The sequence below is a fragment of the Alnus glutinosa genome, chromosome 12, assembly GCF_958979055.1.
Source record: "Alnus glutinosa chromosome 12, dhAlnGlut1.1, whole genome shotgun sequence".
Taxonomy (NCBI): domain Eukaryota; kingdom Viridiplantae; phylum Streptophyta; class Magnoliopsida; order Fagales; family Betulaceae; genus Alnus; species Alnus glutinosa.
In genome coordinates, this window is record NC_084897.1 from 24,336,583 (window position 1) to 24,357,581 (window position 20,999).

Consider the following 20,999-nt stretch of genomic DNA (forward strand, 5'->3'; position numbering starts at 1 on the left):
TTAAGAATCTGTTACAACTGGATCACTCCAGACAAAGCCTGAAAGGCTGAAACACAGCCCGTTCTCACCAGACGTACACCAGGTATACTAAATACTAAATTATTGGCAATTTGGCATCCCCTCTATTTTAATAAGTCATGGCCAAAGGAGCTGTGGACCATGTCGTTTAATATTGAAAATGAAGTTACATGCTCGGATCGAGTTGTGACCACCGACCACGTACCACCTACCGTTTACACTAGCTATTTCGCCATCTCTTCTTTGCTTTTTCCTTCTGTTTTTTTCTATATAAAGCACATCTTCATCAAGAGACGACTCAAGCTAGACCAGCAAATCCATATTCCTTTTTCTCTCCATCTAGTTCAAGCAAGCAACACACTCAGTTCTCTTAACGCTAAAACTCTCTCGATCTCAATATGATCACAAAGGCACCAGCAGAAGAACACCCGGTGAAGGCCTTTGGCTGGGCTGCTACAGACCAGTCTGGCCATCTCTCTCCGTTCAACTTCTCTCGAAGGTAATTAAAGTCTCCATTTTAATTTATTATCTTGCGTTAATAAATATTTACTATTACAAAATCACTACCAGTACAACTGCGATGACGATGACGATAATATAAATGATTTTTGTTTATATATGTATATATATATGCAGGGCAACAAACGATGATGATGTAAGGTTTAAGGTGTTGTATTGTGGAATCTGTCACAGCGACCTTCACAGCATCAAGAACGATTGGGGCATCTCAACTTACCCTATTGTTCCTGGGTACGCACTTTTCACTTCAATATTCTAAAATCCAGGATCGATTAGATTTGTTTTTCTTTTTTTAAAAAAAAATAAAAAATAAATAAAATTATGGGCCTTGCCGTAGTTGCATATATTTAAGTGCAGACAATTCATAAAAAAAAAATTCTTATTGTAAATGCGACCAATATTCAAGTGTTCATGATTTTGAGATAAATAAACTTATTTTACATTTCTCAATAATTTTAGTTTTAAGAGTCCACTAAAGTACCATTGTCGTCTTTATTATTAAATGGGAACCAATACAAACTTATTTAAGAAAAAATTGTATTATTGATCCTTGTAGTTAGTTTAAATTACAAATCGTTATATCTAATATTAAAATTATTTTGAAAATCTCTTAGTTGACTTAATTTACAAATTGCACATTGAAGTTAAAATTAATTTTATTTATTTAATTTAGTGAACAAAAAATAAAAAAAAGTATCTGATGTTCACGGTCAACCTAGTATACAACCGACCCTTTTATGTTGGACGACCCATAATGGCCGGGTCTCTTTATTATGTCCTTATCTTTTTATTTTATTATTGAAATTAAGCGGACATTTTTATTAAAGAAAAATTACGAGTTTCTTTGCATCTCCGTTAATTAGAAAAAGCTTTTGTTAATTAAAATTTTGACTTGCAGGCACGAAATCGTTGGAGAAGTCACAGAAGTGGGGAGCAAGGTGAAGAAAGTTAAAGTGGGAGAGAAAGTGGGTGTTGGATTCATCGTCGGTGCATGCCACTCCTGCGAGAACTGCAACAATGACCTTGAAGTTTATTGTTCAGAAATGTTGTTCACCTACAATTCCGTTTACCACGACAAAACAATCACATATGGAGGCTACTCAGACACAATGGTAGCTAACGAGCGCTACATCGTTCGCTTCCCCGAAAACATGCCACTTGACGCCGGAGCTCCACTCCTATGTGCTGGAATCACAGTTTACAGTCCCCTAAAATATTTTGGTCTTGTCGAGCCGGGTAAGCATATTGGGATTGTCGGCCTGGGTGGCCTTGGCCATCTCGCTGTTAAATTTGCAAAGGCTTTTGGGGTCAAAGTGACGGTAATTAGCAGCTCCATTACCAAGAAGGACGAAGCCTTGGAACATTTTGGTGCTGACTCATTTTTAATTAGCCGTGACCAAGAACAAATGCAGGTAAATTTCTCTTGTTTTGCAATTTCTGTGATTGATGCTATTTCCTGTATGCGTTTCCAAAGATTGGGTTCGTAATTTTGATTACGTATTAAATTCGTGCAGGCTGCCATGAACACAATGGATGGTATCATCGATACGGTATCTGCTGTGCACCCAATTTTGCCATTAATAGGTCTGTTGAAGTCCCATGGAAAACTTGTTTTGCTGGGTGCGCCGGACAAGCCGCTCGAGCTACCAGTCTTTCCTCTGCTTTTGGGTAATTTCATATACAAGACAAATGACAAATTTTGTCATCGTTATATATATATTTATGTTAGATTCCTCTTTTATTTTATTGATTTAAAAGTATTTGTGAAAACAGGAAGGAAGATGGTTGTGGGGAGTGCTTTGGGCGGAATGAAGGAGACACAAGAGATGATTGACTTTGCGGCAAAACATAACATCACGGCGGACATTGAGGTTATTTCGATGGAGTACGTGAACACGGCAATGGAGCGCCTTGCTAAGGGTGATGTTCGGTACCGATTTGTAATCGACGTTGGAAACACGTTGGCTGCTACCAAGCCTTGAAGACCCAAAAAAAAATTAAAAAAATTTATCTACTTTTGTACTTTCAATTCGAATAACCTTCAGTAAAATGAAAAGTTGGAACATTCCTACCATTATAAGATTATTTGCGCACCCTTACATGCACATCTTCGCTTAACTCCTTAAATTTTTATTATTTTTCTAATTATTGCCCCAAATTTTTAAAAAAAATCAATTTAATATAGCAAAATTCTAATTAAATAAAAGAGCTTCCATGAGTTAATTGAGTTCCTAGTCGTTTACGGCTATTCAGTCGGTGTGAAAAACAAGGCGGTTACGTACAACAATTGAAAACAACTTTGACTTTTCATACACCCATCAAAAAAGTGAGAAAAGAAAAGAACACGTGGCGTGGGAGAAGTGCCACATTTCGTCGATCATCCTACATTTCTTCAAGGCTGAAGTGAGAGAAACTGACCGAGAAGCGTTTTATGCATGGGGCAGAAACTAATTGCGTGTGAGATGGTGCCAACGTGCAGCCGCCGGGAAAAGAGCTGAGACAAGGGAATGCTGTGAAGAGTGATGCTGTCGAAGGGACCGTTGTGGCCTAAATTCATCCACCAACCCAATATTTCAAGTCTTTTAGAACGAATTGTGTTGAGTAAGAGACTTGCTACACAGGGGACGCTCATCTGTCCCCTGTGAGCATTTTATTATAAAAAAATAATTTTTTATTAAAAAATTGGCTTTGATGTCCCATCAAAGCCAACTTTTTTAATAAAAATTTATTTTTTTATTATATATGGGTGATGGAGGACGGATGAGTGTCCCCCATCCAGCATTTCCCGTTGAGTAATGCTTAATAAACCATACTTTTGAGGAGAAAGAAGCTCTCGTTTTTTCACTGTGAGAGAGAAAGCCGTTCGTTTAAGTTTGTCGCCATGGGAGGGTGGCTTCACGCCTCCCTCCTCCCGGTAAGCGCTTTCTCTTAGCCCTCTCGGGCTATGGAGTGATTTTGCTCCTCCATAGTGTGTACCAATGGAGGTTAGGTTTTCTCCCAGTCATTTGGATTGTGGAGTTTTGTTCCCCCCGGTAGTTCCGGTGACGGCTGTTTTCCCCTAGTCTTTGTTTGGGCTATGGTGGTTGTTGCTTCTTTGTTTTTCTTCTAGTTTATTTCTTTTGATTCAGGCATGAAGACTTAAGTTCAAGCCGACCAATTGGGAGAGAGACTGCTCTGTGCTGTTTCATCGACAGTGGTTCTCTGGCCGAACCTTCACTTTTTTTTATTTTTTGAAGCCAGATCTACGCATCCTCGTTGATTTCTGGTAAACACGCGCTGCCCAGCAGCATTGTCCGTTGTTCTTTGCTCTAGCCGCCGAAAGCAGTGGTCGTGCCAATCGTCGGAGCATGGCGTGTGGCTTTCACGCGCCATGGAGCTTTGTTCCCTGGGCCGCGCGTGTGGGTCATGTTCCAATTTTTCAAGCCATGTACGGTGGTTTCTGGGGTTTAGGACAACCAATCTGCTGTTTGGGGGTTGTCAATGGCGGCGCGTGTCCCACACGCGCTGTCGTCTGACGAGGACTGCCTCTGCCTCTCTGCTTCAGACTTGGATTGGGTGTTTCTGTCTGTTGTGTGTGTATTCTTTTTGTGTCTACGATACAATCTGCCATTGCAATACCCTTGTTTTAATGGGAATATTGGTTGGCTTGTTGCTAGATCGGCCCCCTTTTATTTTTGAGAGTGAGCGTTGTTGTAAAGGGAGGCTCAAATGTTTATTCTTGTAAGATTTGTGTTCTGCATAGGCAGCTATTTTTAAGTCAGATTCTTCTGACTTAGAGTTCAAGGGTCTTGTACCTCTTGTCTCAATATGTAAGCCTTCGGACTTTTTCAGTAATGTATCATAGCACATGCTACTTGTTTAAAAAAAAATTAATAAATAAATAAAAATGGTGTCGGTCCTTTTTGATATTTGTGTCAAAAACTATTATCTTGTACAGTTACAAACTATAAGTTCGTGTTTATTGTGCATCGCAAAAACTTGTCTTGCAACTGAATGTTTGAATTCGTTTTGCTGTGTGATTTTTTTTTTTTTTAATATATTTAAAATTGTGAATATTGAAAAAAATTTTGTTCTGAAATTATGTTTGGATAGTTTAAAAAACTTGAGATAAAATTTTTTTTAAAAAAAAATGAATAAAATTTTAGTAGGATTTTAACTCAAAAAAACAACTCAAACATGTTGAAAAATAATAAAATATAATAATAATAAAAACAAGTATTATCCAAACATGCCCAAACTATTTACTTATTTACGATGGATAATTGTACCACTGGTCCTTAAAGTTGGCCTAAATTACGAATCACTCTCTGTGGTACAAAAAATTCATGGAGGGTCATTGTGGTAAACTATAATTACGAATCACTCCCTGAACCAGTTTTCCGTCCACCAAATTAATATAATCCGTTAGTTTGCTTTGTCATATAAATAGTGAGACAACCTCTAAATATCATTTGTATTGCAATCTACTAACGGACTCTGTTGACTTGGTGAACAAAAAACGTGTTAAGAGAGTGATTTGTAATTATAGTTTACCACAATGACCCTCTATAAACTCTTTGTACCACAATGAATGATTCGTAATTTAAGCCAACCCTAAAAAGACCAATAATGCAATTATCCCTATTTACAATTCAACTATTGTCAATTCATATTTCTTAAATTGATCTCTTTTTATTCTTTCTTCAACTGCAATGGAAGCATGCTAGTTAAACAATGGCAACAGAGGAAAACAAATTGTTGAACAATTTTCGGTGGCCAGTCACCGAGTCTGCACTTTCTTGAAGATGACATGGCAACAAATTTATTTTTGGGTTAATTATTATTTAGATAATTTTTTTATAAAACATAAAAAATTGACAAGTGTCATGTTTTGACTTTTTAAATTATCAATTTGTTGTAACTTACCCACATCTTTAGTCTTAACCGTTATGTTAAATGGAAATTCAAATTTGACAAAAACATTCCTAAAATACTCTTATTTTGACAATTGTAAAACCAAAAATTAGCCTTTTTATTTATTAATTAGTAGAAAAAAAAATTACATTAACAAATTATTAATTTTTTTAGGAAAAAGTATACATATCGCCATCAAACTACCACTTTATTGTTAATGTCAACTTTTTTTTAAAAAAAATATATAAAAAAAATAAAGGGTAATTTTGGTTTTTCAATAGTCAAAATTATTGTATTTTCGGAACATTTTGGTCAAATTTAATTTCCAATCGAACATAACGGTCAAGACTAATAGATAAGACTAAATAATAACAGATTAACAATTTAAACGACCAAATCATGACATTTATTAGTTCGTGATACTTCATAAAAAAAAAAAAATGACAATTAGTTTAGAGAGTTAAATAATATTGAACCCAAATTTTTATATTGATTTTGGTTGGCAATAATGGTTGTCATTTCCTTACAATTTGACAGAAAAATGTGGAAATGGAATTGTTAAGTAAAGTCTTTTTGACAACAACATGCACCCACCACAACAGCAAGTTTTGATAGGCAAGAGCCAACAACGAAAAAAGAAAAAGAATATAGATAAAAGCTTTTTTTTTTTCTTTTCTTTTTGAAAAAGAATAGGATACTACTAAATCTTTGATACTGTTCAGTAAAAATACTACAGCTTCGCCCATCAACAGTATCAAAGGCATTCTTCCTTTTAAAGCTACTTCAGCAACAGCTAAATATCTGGGACTTCCTCTGTTCATTGGGAAATCAAAAAAGGAGGCTTTCCAAGATATCTTGACAAGAGTGCTCGGGAAAATTGAAGGCTGGCGAGCCAAAACTTTATCTCAAGCCAGTAGGACTGTACTCATCAAAGCTACTGCTTCTTCCATCCCTTCATACACAATGAGTACCTTCCTTCTTCCAAAATCTTTCTGTACAGCTTTGGATAAATCTTTCAAAGGATTTTTGTGGGGATTTCCTAAAGGGAAATCTCGTAATCTCTCGCTCAAATCTTGGCGCTCTATTTGCATTCCTCGTCATCTAGGAGGCTTGGGTATTCGCAATATGTATGATGTCAATCTAGCTCTGGTTACAAAACTTGGTTGGAAGCTTTTATCCAATCTTGATTGTCTTTGGGTTAATCAGCTTCGGGAGAAATATATTTATTATGGAACCTTCTTATCTTCGCCAGTGGTGTCTAATGCTTCTTGGTTATGGAAATGTATTCTTCATTGCAAGTCACTTCTCACCTCTGGAGCATGTCTACATGTTTCTATCAATTCTCACTTCCCTATATGGACCACTTCTTGGATTCCTACCTTACCAAATTTCAGACCTAGTCCAAAATTTCTTTGTTTATTTCAGATCTTTTAATTCCAGGATCATCTATGTGGAATATTTCTAAAATTCTGTCCCTGTTTGACGATCTTTCGGCACAAGAAATTCTCAAAATTCAGATATATCCTTCTTCCGCATCTAATTATATCTGGACTCCTGCTAATTCAAGGAAATTTTCAATTAGCTCAGCTTATCTTTCTATCCTAACTACTAATCATCCTGAGTTGATTGTCATTTCTTCTCAACCCTTTGGGAAACATCTTTGGAAATTAAAACTAAATGATAGGCTGAGATTTTTCTTGTGGAAAGTTGCCTGGAATATCCTTCCCACAACCTCCAGAATTAATTCCATATTACCTTTCCCTAATAGATTACCAGTTTGTTCACTTTGTAAAATTGGTGATGATTCTCTACATCACTTATTTTTCAACTGTATTATTGCCCGCTTTGTGTGGCGAAATTCCTTTTGGCCTCTAGATTCTTCATCCTTCAACTTCAGCACTATGGCACATTGGGTTCAACAGATTATTTCTCCAGGGACTTCTCTGCATATTCCTCCAATGGATCATCATAAATTTCAGATCTTTGCAGCAATGGCTTGTGATCTCCTGTGGTTTTACAGAAATAAATTTCATCATGAAGGAATCAGCATTGATGTTCACCTTATCTCTCAGCATATCAATAAGGTTACTATGGAGCACTTCAATGCTGGGCATCCTTTTCTTCCCATTGTTATGGAGAAATGGCAGCCTCCTCCACATCCCTTGGTGAAAATTAATTTTGATACAGCTACCAGAGGCTCCTTCTCAATTCAAGCTGTGGTCTGTCGCAATTCACATGGAAAAATTATTCATATGGCTTCTTTGCTCTCCCCCCCTTGTCAACCAAATTATGAAGAAGCCCTTGCTGCAAAGTTAGCTGTCTCAATGGCTTCATCTCATCATCTTGATCTTTTTATTTAGAAAGGTGATTCACAAGTTGTCATTTCTGCTTTACATAATCCGTCTATCACTCAAGATTGGAGGATCTCTTCTCTCATCATGAACACAGTTGGCTCCATCTCAGCCTCTTCCTCTTGGAAAGCTCACAAAATTTCTAGAAGTGCAAATTTCTGTGCCCACCATGTGGCACGTTGGGCCGCAACCAGATCTTTTTCTGGTAACATTCCCAGTTCTCCCCTTCCTTTTTCTTCACTTCCTATTGTAAGTGGTAAAGACCCCCTCTCCATCCTTAGTGATGGCAGGAGTCTTTCCACCTAGTTTTCTTGCTTTCCCTATATGTTTGTTTCAAAGTATCTATATATAAAAAAAATAAAAAAACAACGAGAATTTCACAAATATTAAATTGGTTTCCATTTAGATTTTTATTCCAAGTTGAGTATATTAGCAAAGGGTAATGCTTGTTGTATTCATTTTTTTTTAAAAATAAAAAATAAAATAAAATTTGTTTAACACACACTTTGTTTACAACACACATTATTTATTATAATGTTTCGTAACTACTTAGATATCTCTTTTCTTTAGTTTTTATGAGTGTTCGGTTGGTCGTCATTCAATTTGCCAATTGTTATTAGGGTTAGGGATGTGTTATTTCTACATCACATTACCCTACATCAATCCTACACCAAGACACATTAGGTGTGAGGCCCATGTATATAAAACCCATATATATGAGACCTACATACATGGATCTCACACCCTATATGTCTTGGTGTAAGATTGATATATGGTAATGTGATGTAAAAAAATCATTTTCCTTAGAATTAATGTCTTACTTTGCACACTATTTTTTTATATGGACCGAAGGAGACATGATTGAGGGAGACCTTTAATCGGCCCCCTTCCCCCCGCCTCCCCCTCTTTTGAGTAAACAATGTCATTTTATTGCAAATTTGCAAAACATGTAAATAAAATGGCATTGTTTACTCAAAAGGGGGGAGGGGGGCCGGTTAAAGGTCCCCTCAATCATTTCTCAAATTGAAGTTAAAAAAAAAAAAAATGAATTAAATTATACCATTAAAATATTGTAAATAAAATATATTTTGTCTCTCACTCTCTCTGAGAATAATACTTAAATAACATTTAAATAAAATAAAAAATCCTCTGAAATTGATATGAAAAAAATAAATAGATAAAATAAAAAATAGTTTTGATTAGGTAAAATACCTCCAACTGAAAATGCCCTCTAGAGAGTTCCAAAAAAACGTAACAGGAACAGGAACAGAAACAGGAACTGTGGCGGCCATCTCATGAGCTCACCGAATACGTCAGCTACCCAAATAGTAAATCCCACTCTTTATATAAAGCTGTAAAATCACACACCCTCGTGCCCTACACACCACGAAACACAAATCATTTTCTGCACTTACTTTTAATCACTCCATTTTTGTTACTATTCCGATTGTTTGTTTCTTTATAGTTGCTTTCAACGTGCGATAAAAGAGAGGAATAGGATTAATGGCGAAATCACCAGAGCAAGAGCACCCCATTAAGGCATTTGGATGGGCTGCCAGGGATTCTTCCGGAGTCCTCTCCCCCTTCAAATTCTCGAGAAGGTGCTCTTTCTCTCATTCGTTTTTGTTTCAATCTAGAATTTTATTTCAAGAAAAATAAAGAGCATTAATTGGACCGGAGGGGAAAACTTTTATTAATTGAATTTCTTTGCTTGATTGGTTTTCGTTTGATCTAAAACTTTGGTTCTTGAAAAATAAAACGGGTTGGAATGGAAAATGTTTGAAATGTATACGCAATCTGTTACACATGTTCTTCATTTTTCTTCTACTTTCTAAAGGCAAATCAAAAATAAAATCTGATTCAAGATGTTGTTAATCCACATGATTATGAAATTAGAGACTTTCGGGTTCATTTGATTGGAAACGAGTTAGGCTTAATTAAATTCATGCATCGATTGACAATTTGGCGCTGGTGAATGGTGATTGATCAACAACTATATATTGACTATGATCTGTGCTTTTCAAAATGGAATGCGTGCAGGGCAACCGGAGACAAGGACGTAACATTCAAAGTTCTTTACTGTGGGATATGCCACTCGGACCTTCACTCGCTCAAGAATGAATGGGGCACGTCCTTTTACCCCCTTATACCTGGGTATGTTTTCCAGAAACCACGTACAGAAGTATATACTATTTTTTTTTTTTTTTTTTGTGTTCTAATTGCTTATTATTATTATTATTTGGGAAAATGCTGCCCTTGACTGACTGGTTTGTGATGATTCTGATGAAAGTTACTGATCATACATATTGATAGAGTTTTGTTCAACACCATCTGAGGCTGCTTTTAGAGCCACACAAATGGACGTTTGAGAACCATACACTGAACCTTTTTCTTTTTCTTCAGCTCACTGCTCTTCGAATTCAATTTTCTCTAGCCTGTCGCTTTCTGAGATATAGAGAGCTAAGCTAGCTAGGCTCACGCGTTGCAGAGTCAGATGTTTGTTTCGTGTACCAGTTGTGTGCGACAGATCGATGACTCTAGAGACTTAGAGCACTTGTAGTGAACTCACCAAAGAGACGAAATCGTGAAAATCAGACGAGCTTCATCCATTTCCTGTCTGCAACGAACTCGTCTCTGCTACAGGAAATTTGGTGAGTGCCGATTTGGCTCGTCTGCTCTGCTGAGCCGATTTCCTCTCGTCTCTTCTTACTTTTCATTTGTTTATTACCCTTCCCGCGCTCTCGATCTCCTGAAGCGAAAATTGGAGCTCCTTCGCACCTTTTCTCACAAATCACCTCTGCAAGCTTTTGAATCCCAGGTTTGTTTTGCTTTTATGGGTTTGGTTTGATTTGGTTTATGGGTTTTGATTTTGAATCTCATATTTTGATTTTAGTGTGTGGGTTTTGAATCTCTCTTCCTCTTGTCTGTGGCTGAGTTGCGTGATAATTTTTAGTTAATTTTGTCTCCATCAACAGAAACTTTGTGGTTGAAGGGGTTACAAATGATTTACTGGGTTTTGGTTATGGGTTTCTTGGATATATTTGTTTCATTGGAATGTTGGTGTTGCTACTCTCTCTGTCTTTGCCAATTTGGTGAATGTGGTGTGCCTATTTGTGCTGACTCGGTAACAGAAGAGTAGCTTAGGATTGGATTTGCTTGTTTTTTGGTGGAAGTCGATGTTGACTCTGACTTTCCAAAAGAAAGAGAGATTATAGGAATAAATGGAGGTGTAACCAAAGTCGGAATTGAGTATCCATGGCTGCCAATAAAGTGTAAGAAGTGTAACACTTTTGGGCATGCTACTCACACTTGTACTAAGATTGAGAAAGCTGTTTGGCTTCCTCGTAGGAAGTAACCAGCTCAAACAGGACCTGTTCCAAAAGTTCAGGCAAGAGCTGCCCCTAAGGTCCTTCCTAAATAGGGTGGGAATGATAAACCGGGTTCTTCTAGTGCTGATCAGTTGACTGTGGTGAGTAGGTTCAAGAGAACTCCAAAGTCCCGAAATGCTGCTGTTGATAACAGCAAGCATTGGACCAACTCTTTTTAGCTATTGGCTCAGGCTAAGGGCAAGAAGTATGATGATAGTGAAATCATCATATCAAATGAGGCTCTCCAACTTTTATTGGATGAAGAGATGGATCGTACACCATCCTGCCCAGTTGATAAAGGGAAAGCAAAATTGGAGGAGGAGGAGTAGGAGTGATTGATGAGGGGCTTCTCACCTCATTCATGAACATGCTTGTTTGGAATGTAAGGGGTTTGAACCATCCCTCCGAACAAAAAGAAGTTCAAAGTACAATTAGTGCTAAGAAGACTGGTTTGGCTTCTTTGATTGATACTAAAAGTTAAGAAAGACAATGCTGCAATTCTACAAATTTTGGCCTTCACTTTATTTTGAATCTAGTAAACTTAAGTGTGATTTATTTTGTTCATGGCTGATGGTGGATGTTTATCAATATCTGTTGCAATTTGGTTACTTTATGAGACCATAAAATCTGTTTGTGATCCATGGATGTTTGATTTTAGGGATGGATTCAAACCAAGTCCCGTACTTCACCAATCTTCTTAGTGTTGATAGTGTTGATGACATTTTCATAGAAACTACAAGCACAATGTTTGAACACGAAGAGCCTTCACCCCAAATGGAGGAGGAGGTTGAAGTCATTGTTAAAAAACCATTACGGGGTGGCAACTTCAACATGGACGAAGACAATATGCTAATATCTTCGTGGATTGAAATTACCATGGATGCGGTTCAAGGAAATGAACAAAAACATAAGAAATATTGGGGTAGAATTTGGGAGTACTTTCATGGGCACAAGACCTTTAATTCGAACCGTACTCCGAACTCTTTAATGAATAGGTGGTCTGTGATTCAACAAGCGGTAAATAAGTTTTGTGGTTACTTAGCCCAAGTTGAATTAAGGCCCCAAAGTGGTATGAATGAGCAAGATAAGGTATGTTCTAATTATGACTACTTATCAATATTTTTGGAATATGTTCTATTTATTCCAAAAGATTCTAATTAGGTTAAATTTTTTTAATTTTTTCAGATTGGGAAGGCAAAACTCATGTATCACGAGTTTCAAGGGACAACATTTCACTTTGAACATTGTTGGTTATTGTTGAGGTTTCATCCAAAATGGTTGGCTCATAAAGAAACTACTACAAAACCAAAGAAAAAATCTGTTGTGAAAGCTCGTACTAATACTCAAGATTCAATAAATCTAGAGGAAGACGAGGCCTCACCCGAAGCTTTTATAAACTTGGAGCGACCAATTGGCCGGAAAGCCGAGAAGAACAAACGAAAGAGTACCGAGAAAACGAATCCAGGCGTTGTTGTGATATTGAATGACATAAATGAAGATAAGAAGAAGAAAACAAGACTATTTGAGGAAGCACGTGAGTTGGACAAAGAAATGTTTCTTCTTAAGAAAGAGGAAGTGCGCCTTAAGCAAGATGAAGTCCGCCTTAGAGATGGAGATTTACGCTTGAGAGAAAAAGCGCTTCGGTTGAAAGAAGAGAGAGAGGAAAAAGAGTTTATGTTCATGGATTCAAGTGGTTTAGATGAAGATGGGCAAGAATATGTTCGTCGACGCAAAAAGGCAATTCTTGAACGTCAAATTGGCAATCTTTGAAGGCCAAAATTTCACTCTATTTTTTGTTAGCTCTTTACTTTTGAAGGCACTAGTTTTAGTTTAAGTTCTATTCTATTTTGCTAGTGCGCCCTAGAGGTTTAATTTTGTAGCTACTGAAAGTCATGATGCCTTGCATAGGTGGATCTTGATGTTTTATTTTGCCTCTAGCCGCTTGTGTATCTTGTAGCCCTTGTAACTAACTTGGTGTTCTCTTATGCTGAAGGCCAAAAAACATAGTCTTTTTGATAATGAAAATATTGTCTTAACTTGGTGTTCTCTTACACCAACCCTTAATACTGTGATACTAGTCCTGCTTAAAGTACTTCTTAAATATGATATCGATTCTGCCTAAAACAGTTTTTGGTGTGAATCAACTGTCCGAGATGATACGAATTATGAAACCTGCATCATTTACTGATTTTGCATTCTAGAATAATAAGCAACTCTTCATAAAAAGTTTGGTGTTATTGATTTTTGCTTGTGCGTGCTTATCATTGATTTCGCAAAATCTGCTTGAGAACAGGAAAAATTTCGATGGATAACTATGTGACTGTCCTTGAAAGTGTTCACTGATATTGGTAAATTTTGAGTTCATTGAAGACATAGAAACATTTTGTGATTCAAAACTATCTTTGAAGGTCCTGGCATATGGTGGAGGACAAAAGATATTTATTTGTCTACTAGGTAAATGATAATTACTGCCTTTGTTGCTTTCTTGCTTTGGAAAAGATAATTATAATTACTAGGTCCCGACTTGAGCTTTCTTGCTTTGGAAAAGAAATACTGCCTTTGTTTTGTATTGTTTGTCTACTAGGTAAATGATAATTATAAACCATCTTACTTTTTGGTTGGTGATGGGCTAATTGCATGTAGAAACACTGTAGATTTGCTTCTGGTGGTGGTTTGCCTCTGATTGACTCTAGCATTATAGCTTTGTGCCCTGGTTTGCAGTGATTTTCTAAGATTGGGTTTCATTATAGCTTCATAGGTGGGTTGGTATGGGTTGTCAGAGTTCTTTTGGTGCATTGAGCTGCAACTTTGGGGTTGAATTGGGTTGAAGCCTAGCTTGAGTTCAACCCATATAGTTGAGCAAATGTCTCATAACCCAACCTTACCTCAGGTTGTGGTTGTTCACAAAGAAAGCTCTAGTTAGGTTGTTTCTCAGGTTAAGTTTGGAATGCATATTGAAAATACTGAGTTTTTCTTCCATTTCAGTTATTGGTGGTGTTGCAATTCCTTTTATAATTATGTTCTGGATGGAATTGCATTGCAGTTGGTTGCAGAGAATCCTTTTCCAGTATAGATATTCCTGCCATATTGGTCTTTGTTGTACAGAGCTATAATATGATTGACAGAGGATTGATCCTTGTACTTTGTGTTTTCATTTTTTGGTTCTGGGTAGAGCACTTAATCATTCACGATTTAAGCAATGATGGGATTTCTATCTAGCAATATGATTAAAATTCAAACTGGAATTCATTTTTTATATTTCTAAATGCAATTTTGAACTTAATTGTGCTGTTGCATGACTTCTGGTAGTTTATGCATGAGTTATTGTCTTTTCCTTCATTTATATACATTTCTCTTTACTTGCAGTCCATGGCCAGCACCAATAAGATCAAATAGGAGAGGAATGAAATGCTCTTGCAGTCCATTTCTCTTTACTGATATTTGTGTTTCTTTTTTCTTCTTCTTTTTTTTTTTTTCCTTATCATATTTGACTACGAAATCCGCATATCGTGAAGGACAAAATTTATGTATTAGGATTCACCCTTCATTTTGACCACATGACTTGTTGATAGGGCATGTGTTGCATCTATACACTCAAGGACAGGCGGAACTTCGTGATGAAGTGTGCACCAAATGCAATAATTGTTTCGTGTCAGTGCCTTCACCATTAAACCGTGCTTGTGACATGAAACTATATACTTGCAAATTGAAAAGCATACCGATAATTAATTAGTTTTACATATGATATTGAAATCTAGAGGGGAAAACCTATTTGCTCATGCAAACTAGTACATATTCATTAACACAAACCAAAAGTGATCATGAGAAGATCCTAAACAACAAAAGTTTGTCTAAATAACCAATAATAATGATCATAACAAGTTCTTATGCCTCACTATGTAGTTGCCATAAGTGCTCGACAAGGTCCAACTGGAGTTGAGAGTGAGTTTCCGTATCTCTAATACAATGATGACTTTGAATGAACTCCCTAAAGTCATTTGTAGGCCCAGAGGTCACTGGTTCAAGTGGTTGGTTGAATTGTTCATACTCGAAGTCTTCTTCTCCATTGTTATCCCGCTCATCTTCAACAATCATATTATGTAAAATTACGCATGCTATCATAATGTCTTTGAGCGTTTCAGGGTAAAAAAATCGTGCAGGCCCACGCACTATTGCAAATCGTGCTTGAAGTACTCCGAAGGCACGCTCCACATCCTTCCTTGCCGACTCTTGGGCTGCAGCAAAATGTTTTCTCCTATTCCCTTGGGGAGATGAAATTGTTTTTACAAATGTTGCCCATTGTGGATATATGCCATCAGCGAGGTAATATCCCATTGTATAGTTATGATCATTAATTGTGTAGTTAATAGGAGGAGCACGTCCTTGAGCAAGGTCAGAAAATAAAAAAGATCTATCTAGCACGTTTATATCATTATGAGACCCAGGTAACCCAAAAAAAGCATGCCATATCCAAAGATCATATGAAGCTACTGCTTCCAAAATAATAGTTGGTTCGTGGATATGACCAGAATACATACCTTGCCACGAAGTTGGACAGTTCTTCCATTTCCAGTGCATGCAATCAATGCTCCCCAACATGCCTGGAAATCCACGCTTTTCACCTTCCGCTAACAATCTAGCGATGTCTTGATTGTTGGGTGACCTTAAGTATTCTTCTGAAAAAATTGAAATCACCGCTTTAACAAATTTTTTTAAACTCTCTAATACAGTGGGCTCTCCAATCTTCAAGTATTCATCCATAAAGTCAGCGGTAACACCATATGCAAGCATCCTAAGTGCCGCAGTAATCTTCTGAATGGAAGAAAAACCGAGTCTTTTGGAACCATCTCTTCGTTGGACAAAATAAATATCGTGAGCTTCAACCGCGTTTTGAATACGGCAAAAAAGACGACGACTCATCCGAAACCTCCTTCGAAAATATTTGTGAGGATATAATGGCTGTTCAGCAAAATAGTCGCGAAAAAGATCTTTTCCAGCTTGCAAGCGATCACGCATGATGAATGTGCGACGCCGTTTAGAAGGACTATGTAATGTTGATTTTTCTTCTTCCATAGCAAGTTTTGCAATTATCTCTAGCTCTTCATCAGAGTCAGATTCAATAAGAAGCATTTTTTGAAAAAGAGAGCGATCCATAGAAAGAAAACAAAGATCAAAAGTGAAAAATATGTAATTTTCTGAGTATGTAGTGAACAAAAGGTTGTGCACTATAAATAAAGCAAGATGGGCGTTGAATTTTCATGTGAACAAACGTTGGAAATTGTAGTTCCAACCACTTCAATTAATTATTATAGGCGTTGGTATTGAAGCATCCAGGACTTCCATTACTTCTTATCATGTATGGACGTTGGTATTAAAGCATCCAGGGACTTCCATTACTTCTTTGCATGTATGGGCTTTGGTTTTTCATTTTTTAATTCATTAATGGTCATTAAGAGCCAAACATCCAACCACTTCCATTACTTCTTATCATGTATGAACGTTGGTATTAAACCATCCAGGGGCTTCCATTACTCCTATGCGTGTATGGGCTTTGGTTTTTCATTTTTCAGCTCATTAAATTGTCATTAAGAGCCAAACATCCAACTACTTCCATTAATTCTTAGCATAAAATGGTGTTGATTTTTGTACGGATTATCAATTGTCTTTAAGAGTAAAATGAGCGTTGAAGCTTATATGAGCGTTGGAGCTATACTCATCAATTGTCATTAATTCACAAAATGACGTTGGAGCATGTATGGGCGTTGGACGTTGGAGCTGTATGGACATTGAAATTTTAATAAATTTTGGTTTCATGGTAGTTAAAAGTGGTTGGAAGTGGTTGTTTTAAAACCAATAAAAAATAGTATTTATTTGAAATAGAGAATATTTAGAGAGTTTGTTATTTGATGTCTTTGAAAAGTGGGTAGCTAAAATAACTAAAGTGCATTTTTTAGCCAAAATCTGACTAAACTTTGGTGAGTTCACTACAAGTGCTCTTACATCATTAATTATTTCAAAAGTAAATATTCAGATTGGAACTTGGCAACCCACTATTATTTTTTATTTTCTGTTTTGGAATAGTAATAAGAATTAATTGATAGAATTTAAAGATGAAAAGAGTCTTGAATTTTTTTTATTTATATTTTTTAGAGAAAAATAGAGAAAATTGTTTGGTGATGTGAAAAAAGAAGTTTGACTTTTTTTTCTTTTGGAGAAAAATAAGATTTTATTGGTAACACTTTGGTTTTATTTGAGGAAGAGATGAATAGCTCACATAAAATAAATGGTTTATAAAGATATTTATGAGTATTAAGTCTTATTTTCTTAGTTACTAGGTGAAACTAAATTTTATAAGGATTTTAGAAAAGTTCCAAATTAATTAATTTTTTTGAAATAATAACGCAAATGTAATTAATGTTTTTTTTTTTTTTTTTTTTTTTTTTTTTGTCGTTACATTTTAGATATGATATAAAGGATAGAGATGGAGGGAGGGGGGGCCAATAGGGGCCATCCCCCCACCCTAACCATTTCTTAAAAAAAAAAAAAAAATTTAAAAAAAGACCGAAAACTGAAAAAGTGAAGGTAAACTAAAGAGGAAGATTGGATTTTACTTCGAGACCAAATTCAACCAGGTCACCTAATCGAGATGCTGAGTAAGTTGATACAATAGGGCTCACAGTTCAAACAAAGTATTCACAAAAGGGCTCCAGGGGGTTTAAGCTGATCAGAAGTGCTGATGTGGGTTTCGAGGCCTGCTTCTGAACGAATACCAGCCTCGCTTTCTAAGCTGGGATCTGCTTCTCGGTCGGAGGCAGCCTGGCTGGGCTGGCGTTGTTCTCTAATCTTGATAATTGAGTGAAGAAGTTCTGAGAAGAGCCATCCTACACTATTAAACCATGTTGCATCGGTGTTTTCAGGCCTGGAATGCCTATTAGATTAGGCTAGGTTTGGAGACTCGCCTGCCTACTATACTATACTCCTAGTCTTTTAGAAGAGGAAGAGTCGTTTGTGTCCTCTTTTTTTATCATTTATTTTGCCTTTTCCTTTGTATAATTCGGAAGAAGAGTCTAGAAAAGCAAGTCTTGGAAGAGAAGAAAAGTCTAGAGAAAGAGAGTCAGACAAAATGTAAAATAAGAGAAATAAAGGGTTTAGACCTAGACCGATATTGACTAAGGAAAAAAAGACTCGAAAGAAACTGTAATTTGTACACTCTTCCACTCTCGATTGACTCGTGAACCGTGAGAACAGTGTGATTGATTATTTTTGTCATTTGTGCGACTAATTTGTGTTGTTGATAAATTATAATAATGTTTAAAGTGGTATTTAAAATTTGAGAAAGTTTTAACTCTTTAAAAACAGTGTGAAAGTAAAATTATTGTCAATTTGTCATATTGTGATTTGTAATTAAATTTTGTCTCTTTGAATGATATTCGTGAATGATAGTTTGGAAGTTGGGGTTTGGAAAGTGGTCCAAGTAGAGTTAATGAGTTAATTAAAAAAGAAAAAATGAATAAAGGTAAGAATTATTAAATAGCTTAAATGCTTATTGATTTTTAATTTAAAGGGAATAATAAAAATATCAAAATGAGTTATATTTAATTTACTTAAAATTTGCTTATATATATTACTTCACCCCTTCCCATTAAAATATTTGGCTCCATCCCTTGTAAAGGTAAAATGAGTTTTGATTTTTTTAAGAGAAAAGTGAAGAAAGTTGTTTGGTAATGTGAATAAAAGAGTTTGGCTTTTTTTTTTTTTTTTTTCAATCTGATAACTTCTTGTCGTCTTTTAGGGTTGCCTTTTGCTTTTTAGTAAAAAAGCGAAAGTAATAGAAACGATTCAAAACACTAAATGCTCAAAATTAATTACTTTTATTTTTATGTTCCATTGCAAAATATATATATATATATATATATATATATATATATATATATATATATATATATATATATATATATATATATATATATATATATGGCGTCATTTCACAGATGTTATAACCTTTTCAGTACTCTCAACAATACTCAAGTTACCAGCCCTACCGTGTGTTTCTGATTTCATATTTGGTTACATGCTATTTGTCCATTACATAAAATCTTATCAACGAATTAATGGAGTGCATGGATTTCACTTTCTAGTCTTTTTATTATCCCATATCTAAATCATGTCAACTGAATTAATGGATAATGCAGGCATGAGTTTGTGGGTGTAGTGACAGAGGTGGGGAGCAAGGTACAGAAATTCAAAGTTGGAGACAACGTTGGCGTAGGCTGCATGGTTGGAGCTTGTCACTCTTGCGATAACTGCTCGAACAACCTTGAAAATTACTGCCCAAAATTGATCCTCACCTATGGTGCCAAGTACTATGATGGGACCACAACATATGGTGGCTACTCCGACATCATGGTTGCGGACGAGCACTTTGTCGTCCGTATTCCAGACAACCTACCGCTTGATGCTGGGGCTCCCCTCCTTTGTGCTGGGATTACTGTGTACAGCCCGTTGAGATTTTATGGACTTGACAAACCTGGCATGCAATTGGGTGTGGTTGGCCTTGGCGGGCTAGGCCATGTGGCTGTGAAGTTCGCTAAAGCTATGGGGGTTAAGGTGACAGTGATCAGTACCTCACCCAAGAAGGAGAAGGAAGCTTTGGAACATCTTGGCGCCAACTCGTTTTTGGTCAGCACTGACCAAGATCAGATGCAGGTAAGGAGTTCTTTATTAAATCACCGTTTATCCAAAAACTGAACTTTGAAGTATATCATATATTCGAGTTACCGATATGTGTATTGTATCTAAATTTCTGATTTTATCAATTGTATAGGCTGCCCAGGGCACATTGGATGGTATCATTGATACGGTCTCGGCAAAGCATCCTCTCCTGCCTCTAATTGGCCTGTTGAAGTCACATGGAAAGCTCGTCATTGTTGGTGCGCCAGAGAAGCCACTAGAGCTACCAGTCTTTCCTTTGCTAATGGGTAAGCAACCATACGGCTTTAACAATTACGACATTTGAAGGTGCTGATTTGCATTGATCATGATTCACATCCATGCTGTCTTTGTCGCATGCACTTCTTCGTTGTTATTGGGCGGCAGCTTCTTATGGCTGTTGCCTGTGAATTTCAACTGATCAGAGATTGTCTATTATCATGGAATCACATGCAGGAAGGAAGATGGTAGGTGGTAGTGGCATTGGAGGCATGAAGGAGACACAAGAAATGGTTGATTTTGCAGCCAAACACAACATAACAGCTGACATTGAGGTTATCCCAATTGATTATGTGAACACTGCCATGGAGCGCCTCTCGAAAGCAGATGTGAGATACCGTTTTGTCATCGACATTGGGAACTCATTGAAGTCGAGCGTTTGAATTCTGCATTTTGGGATAATAAAAGATTCTGAAGGATATTTTGGTTTGGGATTTTTAAGATTTAGTGGGATATTGTGAGCCTTGTGATCTTTTCCCTTTATTAGAGGCATGGGCAGCGTCATAACTTGGGAGATAGGTGTGTTGGATCCGGCTTAAGTGCTGTACTTAAAACTACAGTAGATGCTGTAAAAAAAATAAAAGGTCCAGATCTAATTTAAGTGAAACCGTGTCGTTTTGTGTCTGAGCTTCATATCAAGAAAATGTCTAACGGTTGACGCCGTAAGAAAAGAAAAGGCACTACCACAGAAACGGCTAAAACACAAAATCAACTTGCAGAGACTACAAACCTGGCTCCAAAAGAGAAACCACCCATGACAACAAAAGCCAATTGAAACAACTCAAGACTCACCTATCTACAAACAAAACAAAAAAACCACCACAGAAACAGAGAGTTAAACCAACAGCTCTTCAGCAATAGG

The 20,999-nt window shown here is 36.6% G+C and overlaps 3 protein-coding genes across 3 annotated transcripts; all 3 read left to right on the forward strand.

Moving 5' to 3' along the window:
• The first annotated feature begins 304 nt into the window (after positions 1-304).
• LOC133852453 (probable mannitol dehydrogenase) lies at positions 305-2,611 on the forward strand. Its single transcript, XM_062289213.1, has 5 exons — positions 305-517; positions 655-768; positions 1,436-1,949; positions 2,052-2,205; positions 2,311-2,611. The coding sequence occupies exons 1-5, from the start codon at positions 417-419 to the stop codon at positions 2,517-2,519; spliced, it is 1,092 nt and encodes a 363-aa protein (XP_062145197.1). The 5' UTR covers positions 305-416; the 3' UTR covers positions 2,520-2,611.
• A 6,545-nt stretch (positions 2,612-9,156) lies between these two features.
• On the forward strand, positions 9,157-20,744 carry LOC133852454 (probable mannitol dehydrogenase). The gene is made up of 5 exons (XM_062289214.1): positions 9,157-9,382; positions 9,822-9,935; positions 19,342-19,855; positions 19,974-20,127; positions 20,315-20,744. The coding sequence occupies exons 1-5, from the start codon at positions 9,285-9,287 to the stop codon at positions 20,518-20,520; spliced, it is 1,086 nt and encodes a 361-aa protein (XP_062145198.1). The 5' UTR covers positions 9,157-9,284; the 3' UTR covers positions 20,521-20,744.
• On the forward strand, positions 9,998-13,213 carry LOC133852455 (uncharacterized). Its single transcript, XM_062289216.1, has 3 exons — positions 9,998-10,599; positions 11,808-12,238; positions 12,335-13,213. The coding sequence occupies exons 2-3, from the start codon at positions 11,810-11,812 to the stop codon at positions 12,917-12,919; spliced, it is 1,014 nt and encodes a 337-aa protein (XP_062145200.1). The 5' UTR covers positions 9,998-10,599; positions 11,808-11,809; the 3' UTR covers positions 12,920-13,213.
• Positions 20,745-20,999: the final 255 nt, after the last annotated feature.